The following is a 16,351-nucleotide window of genomic DNA, read 5'->3' on the forward strand; positions in this document are numbered from 1 at the left end:
TTAGCGTGATGTATAGTGCTATACCATGTCGTGATCGTACATAATGCATTGTGGAACACCATATATCACAGCACACCACTCCCTAGCAGACTACAGATCGCATAAACCATCAGCCAACAGCCAACATAGCTCCTACCGTATCACGTGCCAGTATACCACTGCGATGTGAGTATGCGTAACATAGTCGTAACACTATGCAACATAACGGGTACATGGCAGAACATCGCAGCAATTAATGTAATGTGGCTGGATCACTGTCACCGAACATAACACAACACATCCAACATTGTGCAATTTAACACCAACACAGGGGAGCACATACACATATACGTGACCTGACACGGCACCCCTATGATGCCACAAGAGAATTGCAGATCAGCAACATAAAAATCCATTTAAATCGAAAGTTTTAAGTATAATCAATTGCAGCTCTTTAAATGTAATATTAAGGCAAGTTAAAGAAAATACTACCAGCTCAGATGACGAAAGACCATTTGCGTTATTTGCAAATCAAACACTAAATGCAGTAGGTCTTTGTGAGAGCAAACAAACTGAATATCCAGTATATAAACTCTTGTGAACACTAGCCTCATAGGCAATTACAGAGAAGCAATGGTGAGAAGGTTCGAACAGAAGACAGTATGCTTCCTCAGAGTAAACCCCACCTTCATATGAGTGCATTCCTGAACTCCCCATCCATTGCCTCCTTTTGTAGCTACACGCCCACACATCCGCAACAATGTCAAAATCACAAAAGTCAAGGTTAACACAACTATAATAAGGTAACATTTGTGATATATATGGGCACAGGTGAACGAATAGCAATTCATGAAGTCTTTCACCAAAGGAATGGCGTTGTGCATTGTCAAAAGTCATAACCTTACGAGATCAGGCCCATGCAAAGCGGTGCCCAAAAAATAAAATAAATAAATGTGCATGCTTAACCAGAAAATAACAAAAATACCATGCGTGTCAAGGAGGACCACATATAAATTAATCTAGCGGCAAGAGACAACCTAGCATCGCATGCATCAGCCTAACTGTGGAGAGAAAATGTACCTAGTTGCAAATTAATCAATCAAGTAAGGTGGGGCGAACTCATATAAAACACTGGCCTTCGGCGCTCAGCGGATCCCAGGAAGATCATGCAGACAACGTTGGCTAGCAGCAGCAGCAGCAGCAAGTTAAGAAGACTACAATCATCGAAGTCATGCTGCACTGTTTTAGGTGCTCTAGGAGACAGAATATGTAGCCGCCATGTCAAAAAACGTGCAGGACAGGGGAGAACAGCGCACCTCTGTCTTTCCATGCCCCCGCCTCACTGTGTGCAGATGTCAGCATATGCCAGTGCTGTGTTACAGGAAGCAGTATGTACCGTGCGAGGGAAGGGAAGAGGTTGCATTAGCCCAGTGCCGGCTCCCCCACACACCCTGCAGCGTCTTCCAAAAATCAGCAGCTCCAGTGGGAAAACACCCCATTCCTCACGGCGACGTCTGAGAGTATCCGGAACTACCCAGAGAAGACGATCCGGGCACATGACGATTGAGTTTACCGGATAAAGGATGGGTCCTTTTTTCAAACAAACAATGCGTCTTCCAGCAAGACACGAACAAAAGATTCCATGGTGAGAAAAACGTTAAACTGAAGCACTCATCCGGCGCCATTTTATATAATGTCAAAATGTTTTTAAAAAACACCCAAACAGGAGTTAATCAGCAATAGAACCACACATTTTCTGAATATCCTCTAGCCAAGATAGCGCCTCTGCACGGTCAGATGTAGTTTTATCACCCTCTGGCAGCACTAATGTTAGTAAATTGAACTTATTCAAGAAGACTCTCGCTTGAAGGTCCTTTGCCAAGTCTTTCACTCATTTAAAGGCTCTCCTAGCATCCACAAGCTCCTTAGGATAGTCAGGATAGGCATACATGGGTTTACTTACCTTTGAAGGAAGCAGATCCTTTATTCATAGATGCAGTCAATAAGGATTCCCTTTTTCTTGAAAGAGAGAAAGACACCAATAAGTGTCTAGGTCTAGAGCCAGGAGCCTTACCGACCCAGTAAGCATGATCAATGTCATTCTCAATAATGGTGTCAACAATAATCTGCATAACAAGTGGTATCATTTTCTCAGCCTTGGGATAAGAATGCTCCACAACTCCAACCAGTCTGATGTTCCGTTCCCTCAACTATCAAATCCATTTCCAAGCGTTTGCCTTTCTCACTCTGCAAATCTGTTTTCAGATTATTATAGGCTCTAACTTCCTGCCATCTCAGATCCCATATTAGATGACTTTTTCTCCAAATCAGATACCCTTGTATCCAGATGGGCAACAGTTAAATTCATTTCAGCCATGGTTGTCTTGGCCTCTGCCATGTCCAGAGCTACTTGTCTCATCAACTTTAACAAATCCCGTATGCTGGGATTTTCCTCATCCATTTCTGAAAGCTCTTTTTTGTTTCTTAGATGAAGGATTTTTAGGGTCCTGAATCTTCTTCTTGGAATTCATATTAGTATGAAATAGCTTCAGGGAGGAGGCCAGGAGCTGCAGGTTCAAGCTGTTTCCAGCTTGGCCAACATTCCGGAAGCTTTCTAGGATTTCTGTTAATACCACTATGCACTGCTAGAGATGTGGGGCTTTGTTTTCATACTGGCAGATGTGGTGGGACCGCCCATTGGTAAGATCTTACTGGAAAATAGTCCTAGCATGGACATAAGATCTGGAGAGGGTTGAAAGAAGTTCGAGTCCAATTTGGATCCTCTCTGCTACAGTGAAAGATGGTGTTAATGTCAGATCCACAGCTCATATGATACGCCACTTACTCCTAGCAACAAGGATCTGCCTGGTTATCCAATGGCAGCGGTCCTACTCCTCAACCAGCGAGAATGGGTAGGAAAAGCAAGAGACATTTTTGACATGGAGAATCTTATTGCATCGTTTCTGGATACACCAAAAACCTTGAGTTGGAATAGATTCCCTTCCTAGACCGATATCAGCACGAGACGCTAGAACTCAACTTGGACTATCTCCAAGGTACCCTTCAGCTGGAACTACCACTGCCGGGGCCTTGAGGAGGCAATGGGGCAACATTGATTCACAAATGTACTAAGCACTGCCCATCACGCTTTACGGTTCTACCTGACAGAGCAGGGGACAGGAGGGCATATGCAAGGGGTGAGGTAACGTTATGCTGATAACAGGAGTCAGTGCTCCAGATAAGATTTCGAAGTGGGAGTAATTTACTCCACTTTTATTTTAAGTTGGAAGCAAAACGATTTCTTAGAGAGTAAAACAAGTAAGTCCCCTTCCCAATGGGAAATACAAAATATGTCTTAATTATGAAACTGAAATGTTTTTATAATAAATATGTATGTTTTCCCAGTTACTCATGCACATTCAAAGATACATTTGTATCTCTACAGACCAGGCAGGAATAATCGCAGTTTCTTCCTGTGGCCGTACGCGTCCTATTGGTACAAACATTTCCATGGAGCTGTGTGAATGACAGGCTCCTATGTTTTGGTTTCGTAGTTCTTAGGAAGTATTTTTACTCTGCATTTTTCTTTTTTGAAAGTATTTGGCAATTTTTAGGGAGTAAAAGTGGCCAATATAGCCCTCCTATGTAGGGCTGACGGGAGTCGAGTTGAATACTGGGGTTTCTGTTTCCCGTCACAATGTATTAAACTGGAACACACGATGCATGTGAACAGTTAACTCAGAGAACTGATTCATGAGGTTTATCTCTCGTTATCAAACTGTGACTTGTTTTGAATATTTTGTCAATGTTTAAAAATGTTCAATAAAAATCTACTGGAAAAAAGAGTAAGGAGTTACAGAAAAAATAAAAAGGCAGGGGGGTCAGAGTAGAGCAGGAGCCGTTGGTGCACAGGTGCCAATGGATCAAGGTCATGTGTCCTAAACCCACATGTCAATCACAGCTAATTTGTTGGTGCCTTCCTGTTTTGCAGCCCTTTTCCACTACCTAAGCAGCCCTCCAGCCTCCTTTCCTTAGCAGTTGGTGATCAGGTGCAAGTGATTCTAGGTCATGTGGCCTAAGTCCCACCCACCTTCTTAGCCCTGCTTCTTCCTGTCTGCTCTTAACTCTTAGGTCAAGGGCGTCTCTCGCATCTGAAGTGAAGGGCAGACGAAGAAAAGGGCAATTCCTGTTTGGACCGGGAGGATCCAGGAAGCAAACTCCTGTTCAGAAAACAGGTAAGCACGCGCCAACATGTGTTTTCTCCTTCAGTCCAAACAACCAATCCCCACCATCACCAGGCAACACCAGTCATTGCCCCTCCTCTACGCTCTAAGGTATGGACTCTGCAATACAGCAACCACACCCACAATAGCCTCTAGCCCATCAGCACCCCCTCACTGTCCACAACACGGAAGTTAATGCTCTCCCACGTTCACTCAGCTATCACCCATGCAGCAGACATCGCTGACCTCATCACTACACATGACCTTCGCGCAATCTTCATCACTGAGACCTGGGTAACACCCACCTCCACCCTCATCCTAGACGTCCTTGTCCCTGACAGCTACAGCATCCAACACAGAGACCAGCCGAAAAAGACAGGCGCAGCCCTCGCAGTTATCCACAAGACCTTGCTGCCCTGCACCAGACTTGACATCGACAACATTGGCTTCTTCAAAGTTTTCTCCTGCCACTTCCTGCTCTCCCCAACAGACACAGTCACCTTACATCTTATCTATAGAGCACCCAAACCCAACACCGCCTTCATCAGAGACTTCACTGACCTGATCAACACTATGTCCTTCACGCACACCAACAAAATCTTCATGGACGACTTCAATCTCGGTGAAGGCATCAGAAAACAGACACAGACAACCGAGCAAAGTTTGGGTGACACACTTTTAATAAAATGAAAAATAAGGTTGGGAAAAGGCCTACCTTGCCCTATGCTAAGGTGGGATTTCCCTACCTAACTAAATCTAATGGTGGTCTGTGTCAGGAAGTCCAAAGTAAATGTCTGTATCCAAAACCTACACTTACCCTCACATCTACTTGTACATATGTGCGGATGTCTGCATCAAAATGAAAAGGGTTCAAACAAAGGATCAGAGCTTCTTCCAGCTCTTGATCGGAAAAGGGTTCTCCCTTCCCCAGGATTCAAGACATTTCAATTTACCAAAAAGGGGGGCTTCACTTCCCCAAGCTTTCAAGTCTCTTAATGCTCCAACACAATTGCTTGGGACACATTCCAGCTTTTCACCAATATCACAGAGTTGAATTCTTTCAATTCAAAATACTCAAGCTTTCCTTTACGTTCAATCACAAACTTATAGTTGAGTGGCTTTTCCTTTGGTTGGGTGCACTCGGTCTAGACGCAGTTGTCGGCCCACATGGTCCACCCATTACAGCTTTTTCAACACTTGTTTTTCCACTATTCACTTGTCAGTTTATTAAATTTTCTCAGAGCTTTTGCCAATGCTTTATCTTTCAAATTACACAGTTCCTCTTATTCTTATGGCTCAATTCCCAGTTTCTTTGTACCAGGGAATATCACCCACTGCTTTCAATCCAAGTGATATTCAATTATAATTACTTTCTTTCGGTTTGATGTTCAAAATTAGCACAGTTCATAAAGCAACCTCAAATTCCCAATTTACGCTCCTGCTGGGAATTTGCACCCTGTTCATGGGCTTCTTTATACTTTCAAAGTCCACTGTTTTCTTGGCCCTACCTTGGACTTTCACTTACAATTCTGTAATCATGAAATCCTTTCATTCATTACTTTCAGCCTTCAGGTTATCGTATTTCTCAATCATCTGTAATTTAAACTGGGCCACCCTTCCGCTTGCTTGCACGGTCCCTCGCAAAGTGATCCAAATAGTCTCCTAACACTCACCCACTAGTCCCACCGGGATCTGTCATCCAGGTGGCCAGGACACAGCCATTGCTTTTAGATCCAGTTCCTCGTCGGTAGACCAGTGCGGGAGGATCACCTGGGTGAGGGGTCTGCGTAGAGTGGGAGTAGGACATCGGATGGCGAGACGCAGGATCACCTTTCCTGTAAAACCTTTACCACATCCTACCAGATAGGATATTTAGGAACTCAAGCCCCCCCACCCTTTCACAACACAAACACTTTCTCACGGACAGCTCATTACGAGAGAAAACAGACTAACACCAGAGCTGTATATCTGACATGTCCCATGGTCGTGAAGGGTCAGGCAATTCCTGACGATCACGCACATCGTACTTCCATTGCACTTCCCCACATGGATAAAAGGCGGAGCGCGAAAGCACACGCTGAGTGAGGCAAAGCACACGAGGAAATAGCAGTTCCAAGATGGCAGTTTAATACGAGGTCAAAAGATGGCAAAACAGAAGGGGATCGCAAGGAGGGGACTGCGCTTGACCTTTCCGACGAGGAACCATTACTTTCACGAAACCTCAAGAATAGAAAGTGTAAGCCCAGGAAACCAGGATGAAGTATCCTGCATTGTTTGTCAGAGGTACCCGAAGCTTTCCTGCATTGATAATCAAGGTGGGGAGAGTCGCCTGTTGCCATGGTACTGTCCTTGGCTCCCACAACAAAGTAGCGCCAGTGAAATCAACACAGCCGGTGACTTGGGGAGGTCGATACCAGACCAGTCTGTGTTGAAGCCAAGGTTGCAAGCAGCAACATTGCATGGTGAATGCTGAAGCGAACAGTGTATGAAGCGCATGTGATAAGCAACGCAAGTAAAATTGGACAACAGATGAGTGATTGAACTTTGAAACCAAGATACAGAGCGGTCCGGTACAGCATGCGTGCTCATTCAAAAGTCTCTGTAAGGTATCTAACTGAGGTGGCAAAAGCGAAAGAGTGAATCGAAGTGGTCCTGCAATGAGCCAATAAAAATCCTGTGCACAATCGAAAGTCTTTGATGTTAATAGAGGATTGTGTATCAAAGTGGTCCTGATCGAAGTGGTCCTGCAACGGGTCAAGCAAAATCCTGGGAACAATCATAAGTCTTTGATGTTAATAGAGCAAAGAAAGTTGATGACAAACTAGAGGAAGTTGGTTCAAGCCCGAACGAGGGGGATCAGCTGCAAGCTTTTGGTTTAAGCAAATTTTGTGTTAAAGTGGAGGGAAAATGATAGAACATTGTGTTGAAAACGGATATGAGCCTGGCGGAGGGGGATATTGGGTAAACCGTGAGTCACCCGAGAAACTGGATACATGAAAATCCTACAAGCAATGTGTTAAAGAGTATCTTTGCCCGGCTGAGGGGGATCCAAGGTGAATAGTGAATCACCTGAGTAATTGAGTACATGTGAAATCCTGAGAAGAAAATAATATATTGTTTGTTGCATCAGGCCCTCTGAAAGAAAAGACTTTGAAAGACAAAGACTTGCGCATAGAAGGCCCTAATGCTAATGTTTGAACTGCATCCTCGAGCCAGAGAAGCCATAGACTGTGCTAAGCTTGAGTGTCCCGCCTTGTCCTGTGCTGGAAACGTGGGGAAGGGAGGCCAACGGCCTGAATCTTCTGACATATCATGACATATTATTTCTTGAACACTTTTCTTTTGCATAACATTGTTTCCCATACTATTTAGAAGTAAGGATTAGCAAAAGGTGTATTAGTATAGGCACTTTTATTTTGTCAAGCCACAACTAGGACTGCGTTATTATTATTTGATGGACGTAGCTTGCTCCCATCTTTAGATTTAGGATTAGAAAGCCATTTTTCAAACTCCTTCTGAAATGCAATAAACACCCTTGAACTGTGGTCACGCGTGTCTGTCTTACTGTTGATACCATGCCTTCTTTACAGTCGACAGACCAATCCCGCCACAGGACACCTTACAAAAGCTCACACCACCATACGCTTCTGATGCCACGACTCTGCAGCACCGTGGCGATTCAAACACATCTCCATGCCTTCATCTATGGCCTCTCCTTCAAGTGTTCCAAAGGCGATCCCCTTAGCCTCATCTGAGCGGGCCATTTATACCTCCCCTCTGGCCTTAGGTGTATGCAATATTCTTCAACTGCATAATGATCTTGGTACTCAGCAACCCACTTTTTCCCGTCCCAGTATTAGAGTGGTGTTTGCATATGTCTGAGTTAATAAATGAAGGATGTGTGGTTCTATGTTGCCTCTTCCTCGTCTCAGTACAAGATTTATTTTTATTGGAAAGTGGTTTTCTGGCAAAATATGGAAGGGATTGGTAATACCCTATAAAAGCCTGGGGGATATTTGACTCCTTATAAAAGGGAAATGGGGGATACTGTGTCTCACCCAAGGGAGCCTCATACCCACTCCCCCAAGTCTCCTCCACCCTAGTGATCCTCCCTCACATACCTACCACGAGGGTCAGGATCCAAAAGAGAAAGCCTTTCCCTGGCCACATGGGGGGAGGATATTCTGGTGAAAGAAGTGACGACATCCTCAGATTCCTCACACCTCCCAGGCAAAATAAAACACCAAACCGATGAAGGATGCTATCCTCAGCCTTCTCAACACCCTCAGCCTCACACAGCACACGAATGATCCAACTCAAAGATCCCAAGAAAAGTAACATCCTCGCCTTAATCATCACTGCACTGCCTTCTTTCCACTACAGCTCTCCTCTCCCGCTTTACTGATCTGACCACCTGGCCGTGCCTTTTAGCATCCTGCACACCACCCCCATCAAGCACTCCCAGCAGAAACACATCAGATAAACCTTCAGGTCCTTCAAGAACTTCCGAGTGTAATCCCTCACAGAAGACCTTGCCAACCTCCACCTCACATGGACCAAACACCCCCAACAGAACTGCGACACGCAAGTAAGGCACACATTCAAAAGTCTCTGTGAAATGTTGTGAACTTTGTTTTAAAACATATTACGAGCGGAGATCAAACTAAAGAAATTTGAATAAGAGGAAAATGAAATATGTGAATTGTGGATATGCCAAGAGGGTAAAGGTCGAGAATAAGAACTTTGGAAAGGGCCAGGAAGGCAAGTGAAAGAGAATAAGAACTATGAGAACCTAGAGGCATTGGTGCTACACGAAAAGATGTGAATTATAAAATATGCCAAGGGGGCAAAAGTGAAACATGAGAACTACAAGTGCCAAGAAGCACAGATGGGAATACCAAGAAGAATTGGTGCCACAAGATGAGTATGGATTTTGAATATTGAAGGACAGGTTGAAGTGGTCATGCAGAGGTCTAGATAGATTCCTTGCAGTTTCAAAAGTATTTGACAGTGAAAGATATCTGGATTAAAACATGGGGAAGGGATCCCTCCCCCCCAGGAACAACAAGACAGGCATGAGCCCGGCAGAGGTAAGCCTGTGCCGAACTGTGAGAAATTGAAAGTATATGAACTAATTAATGATGGCAAGGGGGTTAAAGCCTATGGAAGTGATTGAACTATCAAAATTTAAAAGCCTGAGATTTAACTTTTGAACTGTATCAGTGAGCCAAAGCGTGCAAGACTGATAGAACTGTGCCATCCACCTATCCTTGCTTTATTGGGAGACTCTATAGACCCCATGGGATTGAACTTGGGGAAGGGCGTTGGTGCTGAAGCCATTCTGACATTTATTTTTGATGCACAATTTTCCTTTTTGTATTCCCTTAACACATTTGTTATCTTGAGAAGGAGGTAAATGTTAGGTTTTCTTAGAATACACCTTTTTATTCTGACCAGACTGATTTATACATATTTATCATTGTATAAAGGTTGAGATTACTCCAATTTAGAATTAATGTACGTTAGGAGCTCTACCATTCCCACCAAATTCATAAATAAATGTTTTCAAACTTATATCCATTGTGTCTGTGTCGAATGATTGATACCATGCTCTCCCCAGTGATCTTCAATCTATACATGGAGCTGTTGGGAGCCCTCCCAGCCACACCAAACATCCACATCCAACCATATGCCGACAACCCAGAGCTATACTTCAAGATTGACTCTATCAAGGATATCCACATGCTCAAAACCTGCCTCTGGGTGATCCAGTCTTGGATGTCCAGTGCATATTTGAAGCTCAACCCCTCCAAGATCAAATTCCTACTCTCATCAACAACACCGAACACCCAGACATACAGACCTGGCTATCAACCATGAGCATGGAGGACTTCACACCAAAGCTCACCTCCTGCGCCAAGTCCCTAGCGTTCCACTTCAACAAACACATCTCCTCCAAGGCACACATAGCTATGAAAACTCAAGACAGCTTCATATCTGCTCTCCCTCCTGTGGAAACGTAAGCCTGTCTTCCCTGCAGACAGCTTTAGTTTCACCGTTCAAGCACTGGTCCTACCACATCTGGATGGGAGTAATGCCTTTCTGGAAGACCGCCTGCTCGCCTCCCTTCTGACCTTGAGAAGTGTCCCACATGCAGCTGCACGCCTCACCAAGGGTCTACGCAAGAACAACCACATCTCCCCGGCCCTCACCGACCTTCACTGGCTCCCACTACACACACAAAACACCTTGAAGTCTTGCTGCATCATCTAAAAGTCACTCGCCCTCAAGTCACCCAGCTATCTTGCTGAGAAACCCAGCACTTCCGGCAGAAAGTGCACCAACAGAAGCCAGGAAACGTGCAGACTTGTAATCCACCACTGCGAAAAGGAAAGGACCAGAAAAAAGCCTACTCTTCCTTTGCCCCAAGACTATGCAACCTACCTCCCAGTCACCATCAGACTTGCCCCCACGCGCCTACAATTCAGAAAAGAACTCCAGACCCACCTCTTCAATGAGTCTCTCCTCCTTAACATCTAGGCCATCAAGTCGCTCCCCGGGTCACTGGACTTGCTAGACGCTGTCTGCCCCTCTCTTCCCCGCCACCCTGTACTACTGTACCCCTTCTCTGTGTTCCTCTGTATCCTACCACTCCGCTGTATATCTGTTCTATTGTTATCTCTGTAAAGCGCTCTGTTATGCATCTGTACTGTTGTTTACCTCAATAAATACCATACTAATAATAACATATGTAAATAAATGTACCCAACAAAGAATGAACCATCTTAAAAATGTGTGATCATTACGTTTTTGGCATGTAAACATTCTGTGTCAATGCCGAACTGGCTTAGTACCATGTTTCTAAATTTAGGTTATTTCATTAATGCAGTATTGTCTGAAATTTGAGAAATTACTTATGATTGAATACATTGACAGCATACAGGGTGCAATTCTGGGTAAAGGGGAATGCGTAAGGGAGTGTTAATTGAACAGTGCCAGAGTGGAGATGCCCATACTCTATGGTGACAGAGTACTCAACTGCTTGGTAGCAGGCTTAATGCAGACGGTGCCACTCCAAAAGTGAAGTTCAAATGCAGGTTAAAGTTTCTCAAAACATACTAGAAAATAAAACTCTGGACAGTGGACTCCTGTTTGAAGGTGCATACAAAAGAATTTTTTCCAAACTATGGTCTGGTTGCAGAAGATTAGTGCAGAAAGGACAACATTTGGTTTGGTTTTCAGGTTTGAGTCGGAATCAAAAAATATCATTTACATTAGAATTATGTACATGTATTTCACTTAAATTAAATTCTCCAATCCGGGACCATGAGAGGACATTAACATCAGGGGGATGTTAACAGGCCAGGAAGCAGATCAAGTCCACAAGGTATGAGAATACAAGATACTGCTTAATGCAGGAGGGGTCCAATGCGTTATAAAGAATTGTAAGCCCTTCTATTTACCCACTACTGACAGAGCCTAAGCAAAGTTCCAGGAGCCAACACATCACAAGCAGATTAAAAGAAAGTGCATTGTGTGATCCTTTTTTAGATAAGATGGGTTTAAAAGGTGAATGGGGTACTTTCAGGGTTTTCCATTGTCAGCACAGAAAAATAAAAACACCCATAAACCCAAATAAAAGACAATTACATGGTGAGCGACAACCATCGACTTTTACGTACCAATTTCAGGAAAACATGGGGCCACATTTCCAAATCAAGACCCATCTTTGTGGTCAAAGACTCCAGTGTGTGAGCTGCATGCTTAACAGACTCCTGGATTGAGCATTATAGGGTGAAAAGATTGGGAAAAGTTTCCCAAAAACAAGAGTTCAAAACTATGTTCTCTGCCAGAAGAGTAGAACATGGCATGCCCTATGCTCCAACTATACAGCCAGGAGGCTGGCAGTTCCTTCCTCCGAGGGCATTTCCAGACTGGCACTGTGTTGGTAATTAAAAGTGAGATGCAATGATTTAGACTTGATTGGCTGTCCAGATTTCCCATTGGACTCTTACGTGTCGTAGAGCGTGACTGTTCGTGAGCCATTAGCCGCGTTTATGATGCAACACGCGGATGGCGTGTCCCCCTGGCTCTGCCACGCTATGTTAGAAGCATCCACGCCCCTTCTCTGAAAGTCCATCACGATAAAACTTGGATAGAAGCAAGAAGGAGGAACAAGAGGGAGGCAACATAGGCATTACTGTCAGGGCAAGCAGATCTCCTGGAAGGGGTGATGGGAAAGTAGATAGAAGGACAGGAGAGAGAGGTGGAACAGCAAACATTTAGAATACGTATGCCATCACCCCTGGCATCTAACAACAGTTCTGAAACATCTGGCCAACCATGCTTTCAGGATGTTAACTTTGCAAACAGTTTACAGTTTTACAATAGAGATGTGCCCATCGGGCTATTCATGCTATAGGGGCGTTGTTTCTTCAGTCAAGGCTCACCCTCTACCAACCTCGGAGTTACCTTCGTTCAGCTGATCAGTTCTTGCTGAACGTTCCCCGTTTTCGGGTTACCCGGATGGGTGGCAGATCCTTTTCAGTGCTGGCACCCACATCGTGGAATGCACTCCCTCTGCATATCAGGAGCACTCAGGCACTTCCTGCCTTCCGGAGGCAATTGAAAACGTGTTTGTTCTGAATCTGCCACTGTGCCTCCCACTCTGGCAGTTTTCTACTTCAGAGCCTTGATGCCTTCAGGACTTTGTCGCACTTTATAAGTTAGCATACAATACAATACAATACATGTGTGTAAGTGAACTTACCCATGTTACAACTTACCTGAAAACACTGGTCCTCTGCACATACAATTTTGTACCTGTTTAGGGTTTAGCGCTACATAACCAGACTGCTGTTTTTAGCTAAAAGAAATACACAAATCCCAACCAAGTCCTATCACAAACCAGCGCTGAAGGGGTCCACTGCTGCTCAGCTTCGAGCATGCAAGCACATTTATGAACACTACATGATCTCATGACTGGTATGGTTACCTATACACACCTGTTCATGTGGAGAATGGTACGGCTACCGTTGGTGGAGTTGCAGATGACCACAGAGGCTGGGGAGGAGCATCCTGCGTGGGTGGTCACGTGACTGGTGTCAATATTGTAGCTTTTCAGGCTGTCCAAAATAAAACTGCCGAAGGTGTCACAGAGAAGGGGGAGGAGAGGGTTTCGTCATTTCATAATGAAAGTTGGAAACATTGTCACTTGCAGGGAGAGAGTCTAGGAAAAGAGAATTGTGATGATCAAGGCTGAGGAAATATAAGGTTCTTGGGATAGTGAACTGCATGCTGGGAATCCCTTGGGGTGGTCAGTATAGAGAGGCATGCTAGGAACATTTAGGGATGCAAAGTGACACAGGAATCCACAGGGAAAGTGACATAATATAGAGGCATGCTATGAACCCAAAGGGTAGAACGCTTCTATGTACTTTCATCAATCACATTTACTTCAACCACCTTTGGTTCAACACTTGCTGATTGCACTTTTTTTTGTTATGTTTTAAATGAGGGGTGGGGGTCCCCCATATGTCCCTTCTGCTCAGCACCACAATTCCCTCCCACCCCATTTCCATACAAGTACATTTATATGAATGTTGGTCATACGTACGATCAACAGCAGTCGATCGTAATGTGCTTGGAGTAAATGGGGTTGACGAAACCACAGATTACCGGATAGAACATAATACACAACCATGCTAGGAGTCTGCAGCAGCAGCACCAGAATATAGGAGCATTATCGGAATCAGAAAGAAGGTGCCATAAAATAGAGGCGTGTTGGACATGAAAATAAAATGTCTGGTAGGGGTGAATTGGGAATCGAGTGGGATGCAGGTTTAAGGAACGTTGGGGATACAACTCCCTTATAGGAATCTAAAGGGATGAGGAGAAGAAAAATCCTATTATGAATCCAGAGGACTATGGGATACTACAAACTAATGCATTAAATACATATAGATTGTGGGACTAAGGAAACCATACTAGTAATCCAAATGCTGAGAGATAATACAGGAAGTGTGATGAGGAAAGATTACTTACCAGTAACTCAGCTAGCACAATCCCCTCTGTTGTATCAATCATTTAAGTGTCCTTAAATGGAACAAACTACCCGTGACTTTGAGGTTGGAAACAAACCATCTATGCTTCAGAAAACAACTTAAGACTTTATTATTCAAATAATTCCCGGCTAGGCACCTATAAACCTTTGTTTTTGCCTGACTCGATTTACATGTGTGGTCCCACCCCTGTCCCGTACTCTGCTTCCTCTATGTCCTGTCTCTATGGAATGCGCTCTGATGCCCGTGGATTGCAGCGCTATATAAATAAATAAATAAACAAATTAAATTAAATTTCTGAGCATACTGATATCTTGTGTAGAACACTGGAATTATTCTAAGGGGCATCTTCCAAGTAAGACTAGGACTGTGCATGCATTTCTCTCGTCAGTTCTTAATAATTCTTTCAGGCCAGTTATTAAACTTAAAGTGGAAGCAGAGTCTAGGACAGCTGGGTATGCAGGTGTTAGGGAGACATTGTCAATCTGCCAAAATCGATTGAGCCCAGAGTATCAAAGCAAACAGCTTGTGTCGTGCTCCCTGTCTACCTTGCAATCTGCCTTCTCCACTACTGCCGACCAACTGGCCCCTCTTAGGATGTGCAGGCAAAAGGCACGTCCCTCTGAGCCATGGTACACTGATCAGCTACGTGCTGAAAGGCTCTTGTGCAGATAGGCTAAGAGAAAGTAGCAGGTTAACTATTCGGCAGAAACTAAATCTGTATTCCGTATGCAACTTACTGCCTACCATAAATCTGTGGTAGACGCTAAAAAGGCGTATTTGCCCTCAAGATTGAAGGAGCCCTTAATCACCCTAGGGCCCTGTTCCAGCTTCTTCAGGCCCTCTCCTCCCCTGCAATGACCAGCACACAGGTTACTCCTTCTGAAGCTTTATGCGACTCCTTGTCCTCTTTCTTTGTGTCTAAGATCGCTGCTATCCGTGATAACATTAATAGCGATGAAGTGTGCCCGCCAGTCACTAAAACATTGACTGAGCCCTCCCGGGAAGGTAGCACTTGGTCTTACTTTCCTACTTTTCAAGAATCAGATGTCCTTGCTGCCAAAATCAACATCTCCCACTGACCCCATCCCGCTGGCACTATTGAAGGAAAACTCGAGGGCTATTATTTCTCAGATTATTGCAGATGTTAATGTCTCCTTTATGGAGGGTGTGATTCCATCCACACTTAAACACGCCCTTGTTATCCCTCTATTAAAAAAACTCTCACTTGATCCTGAGCTGTTAGCTAACAATCATTTTATTTCCTTACTCCCATTCCTTATGAAACTATTGGAAGCCCTGGCCTCCCCCTTTGCTCTCTGCTTTCCTGGAATCTACGTGCTACTTCGACCTATTTCATTCTGGGTTCCGGCCTGGGAGGGGAACTGAATCAGTCCTGAACTCGGCGCTTGACGGGCTGGCTCGCTTGGTGGATCAGGGTGGTGTCGGCCCAGTTGTTCTCTTAGATCTTTTGGCTGCGTTTGACACCATTGACCATCCTACCCTGATCTCCCGGCTTGCCACTGCTGGCCTGTCGGGCAGGGTTCTGGACTGGTTTGTCTCCTTTCTGGCCAACCGTTCACAATCGGTGTCACTCCCTCCGTTCCGCTCCAGTCCAGTCTTGTTATCATGTGGTGTCCCACAGGGGTCTGCCCTTCCCCCGATCCTGTTTAACCTGTATATCAGGCATCCTTTGGCACTCATTCACTCTCATAGCTTACGCTATTATTCCTATGCTGACCTCCAAATCCTGGTCCGTCTTGCCCTTAATCATGCCCACACGGCCAGTCGGTTTAGGTTGTGTCTTCAGGAGGTCAGTGAATGGATGTCATCAAATTGGCTCAAACTGAATGGTAGTAAGATGGAGATATTGGTGGTTGGTACCACCTCGCCTCTTCTTTACTGGACCAATGATTGCTGGCCGACCTCGCTTGGCCTCCTTCCGGCTTCTGTGGCAGCCATAAAGAACTTGGGGGTTGTTATCGCATCCTCTCCTGCAATGGACGCTCAGGTAGCAGCAGTTTGTAAGAGTGGACATTTTAAACTGCGCATACTCAGGAAAGTCCTCCCTTTTGTGTCAATAGAATG

At 44.6% G+C, this 16,351-nt stretch overlaps 1 protein-coding gene across 4 annotated transcripts in view; it reads right to left on the reverse strand.

Moving 5' to 3' along the window:
- Positions 1-16,351, reverse strand: part of KHK (ketohexokinase) — a 222,592-nt gene that overhangs the window by 117,116 nt on the left and 89,125 nt on the right. For 2 of the 4 annotated variants that reach the window (XM_069605516.1, XM_069605517.1), the window contains one exon: positions 13,208-13,342. The exons of 1 other annotated variant lie outside the window; for it this stretch is intronic. In XM_069605516.1, the coding sequence (XP_069461617.1) occupies positions 13,208-13,342 (135 nt within the window). Of the gene's footprint in view, positions 1-12,217; positions 12,353-13,207; positions 13,343-16,351 lie in introns of all 4 variants that reach the window. One more of the 4 variants, XM_069605518.1, reaches the window with a different exon arrangement.

The sequence above is a fragment of the Ambystoma mexicanum genome, chromosome 4p (genome assembly GCF_040938575.1).
Source record: "Ambystoma mexicanum isolate Mex_15411 chromosome 4p, UKY_AmexF1_1, whole genome shotgun sequence".
NCBI lineage: Eukaryota > Metazoa > Chordata > Amphibia > Caudata > Ambystomatidae > Ambystoma > Ambystoma mexicanum.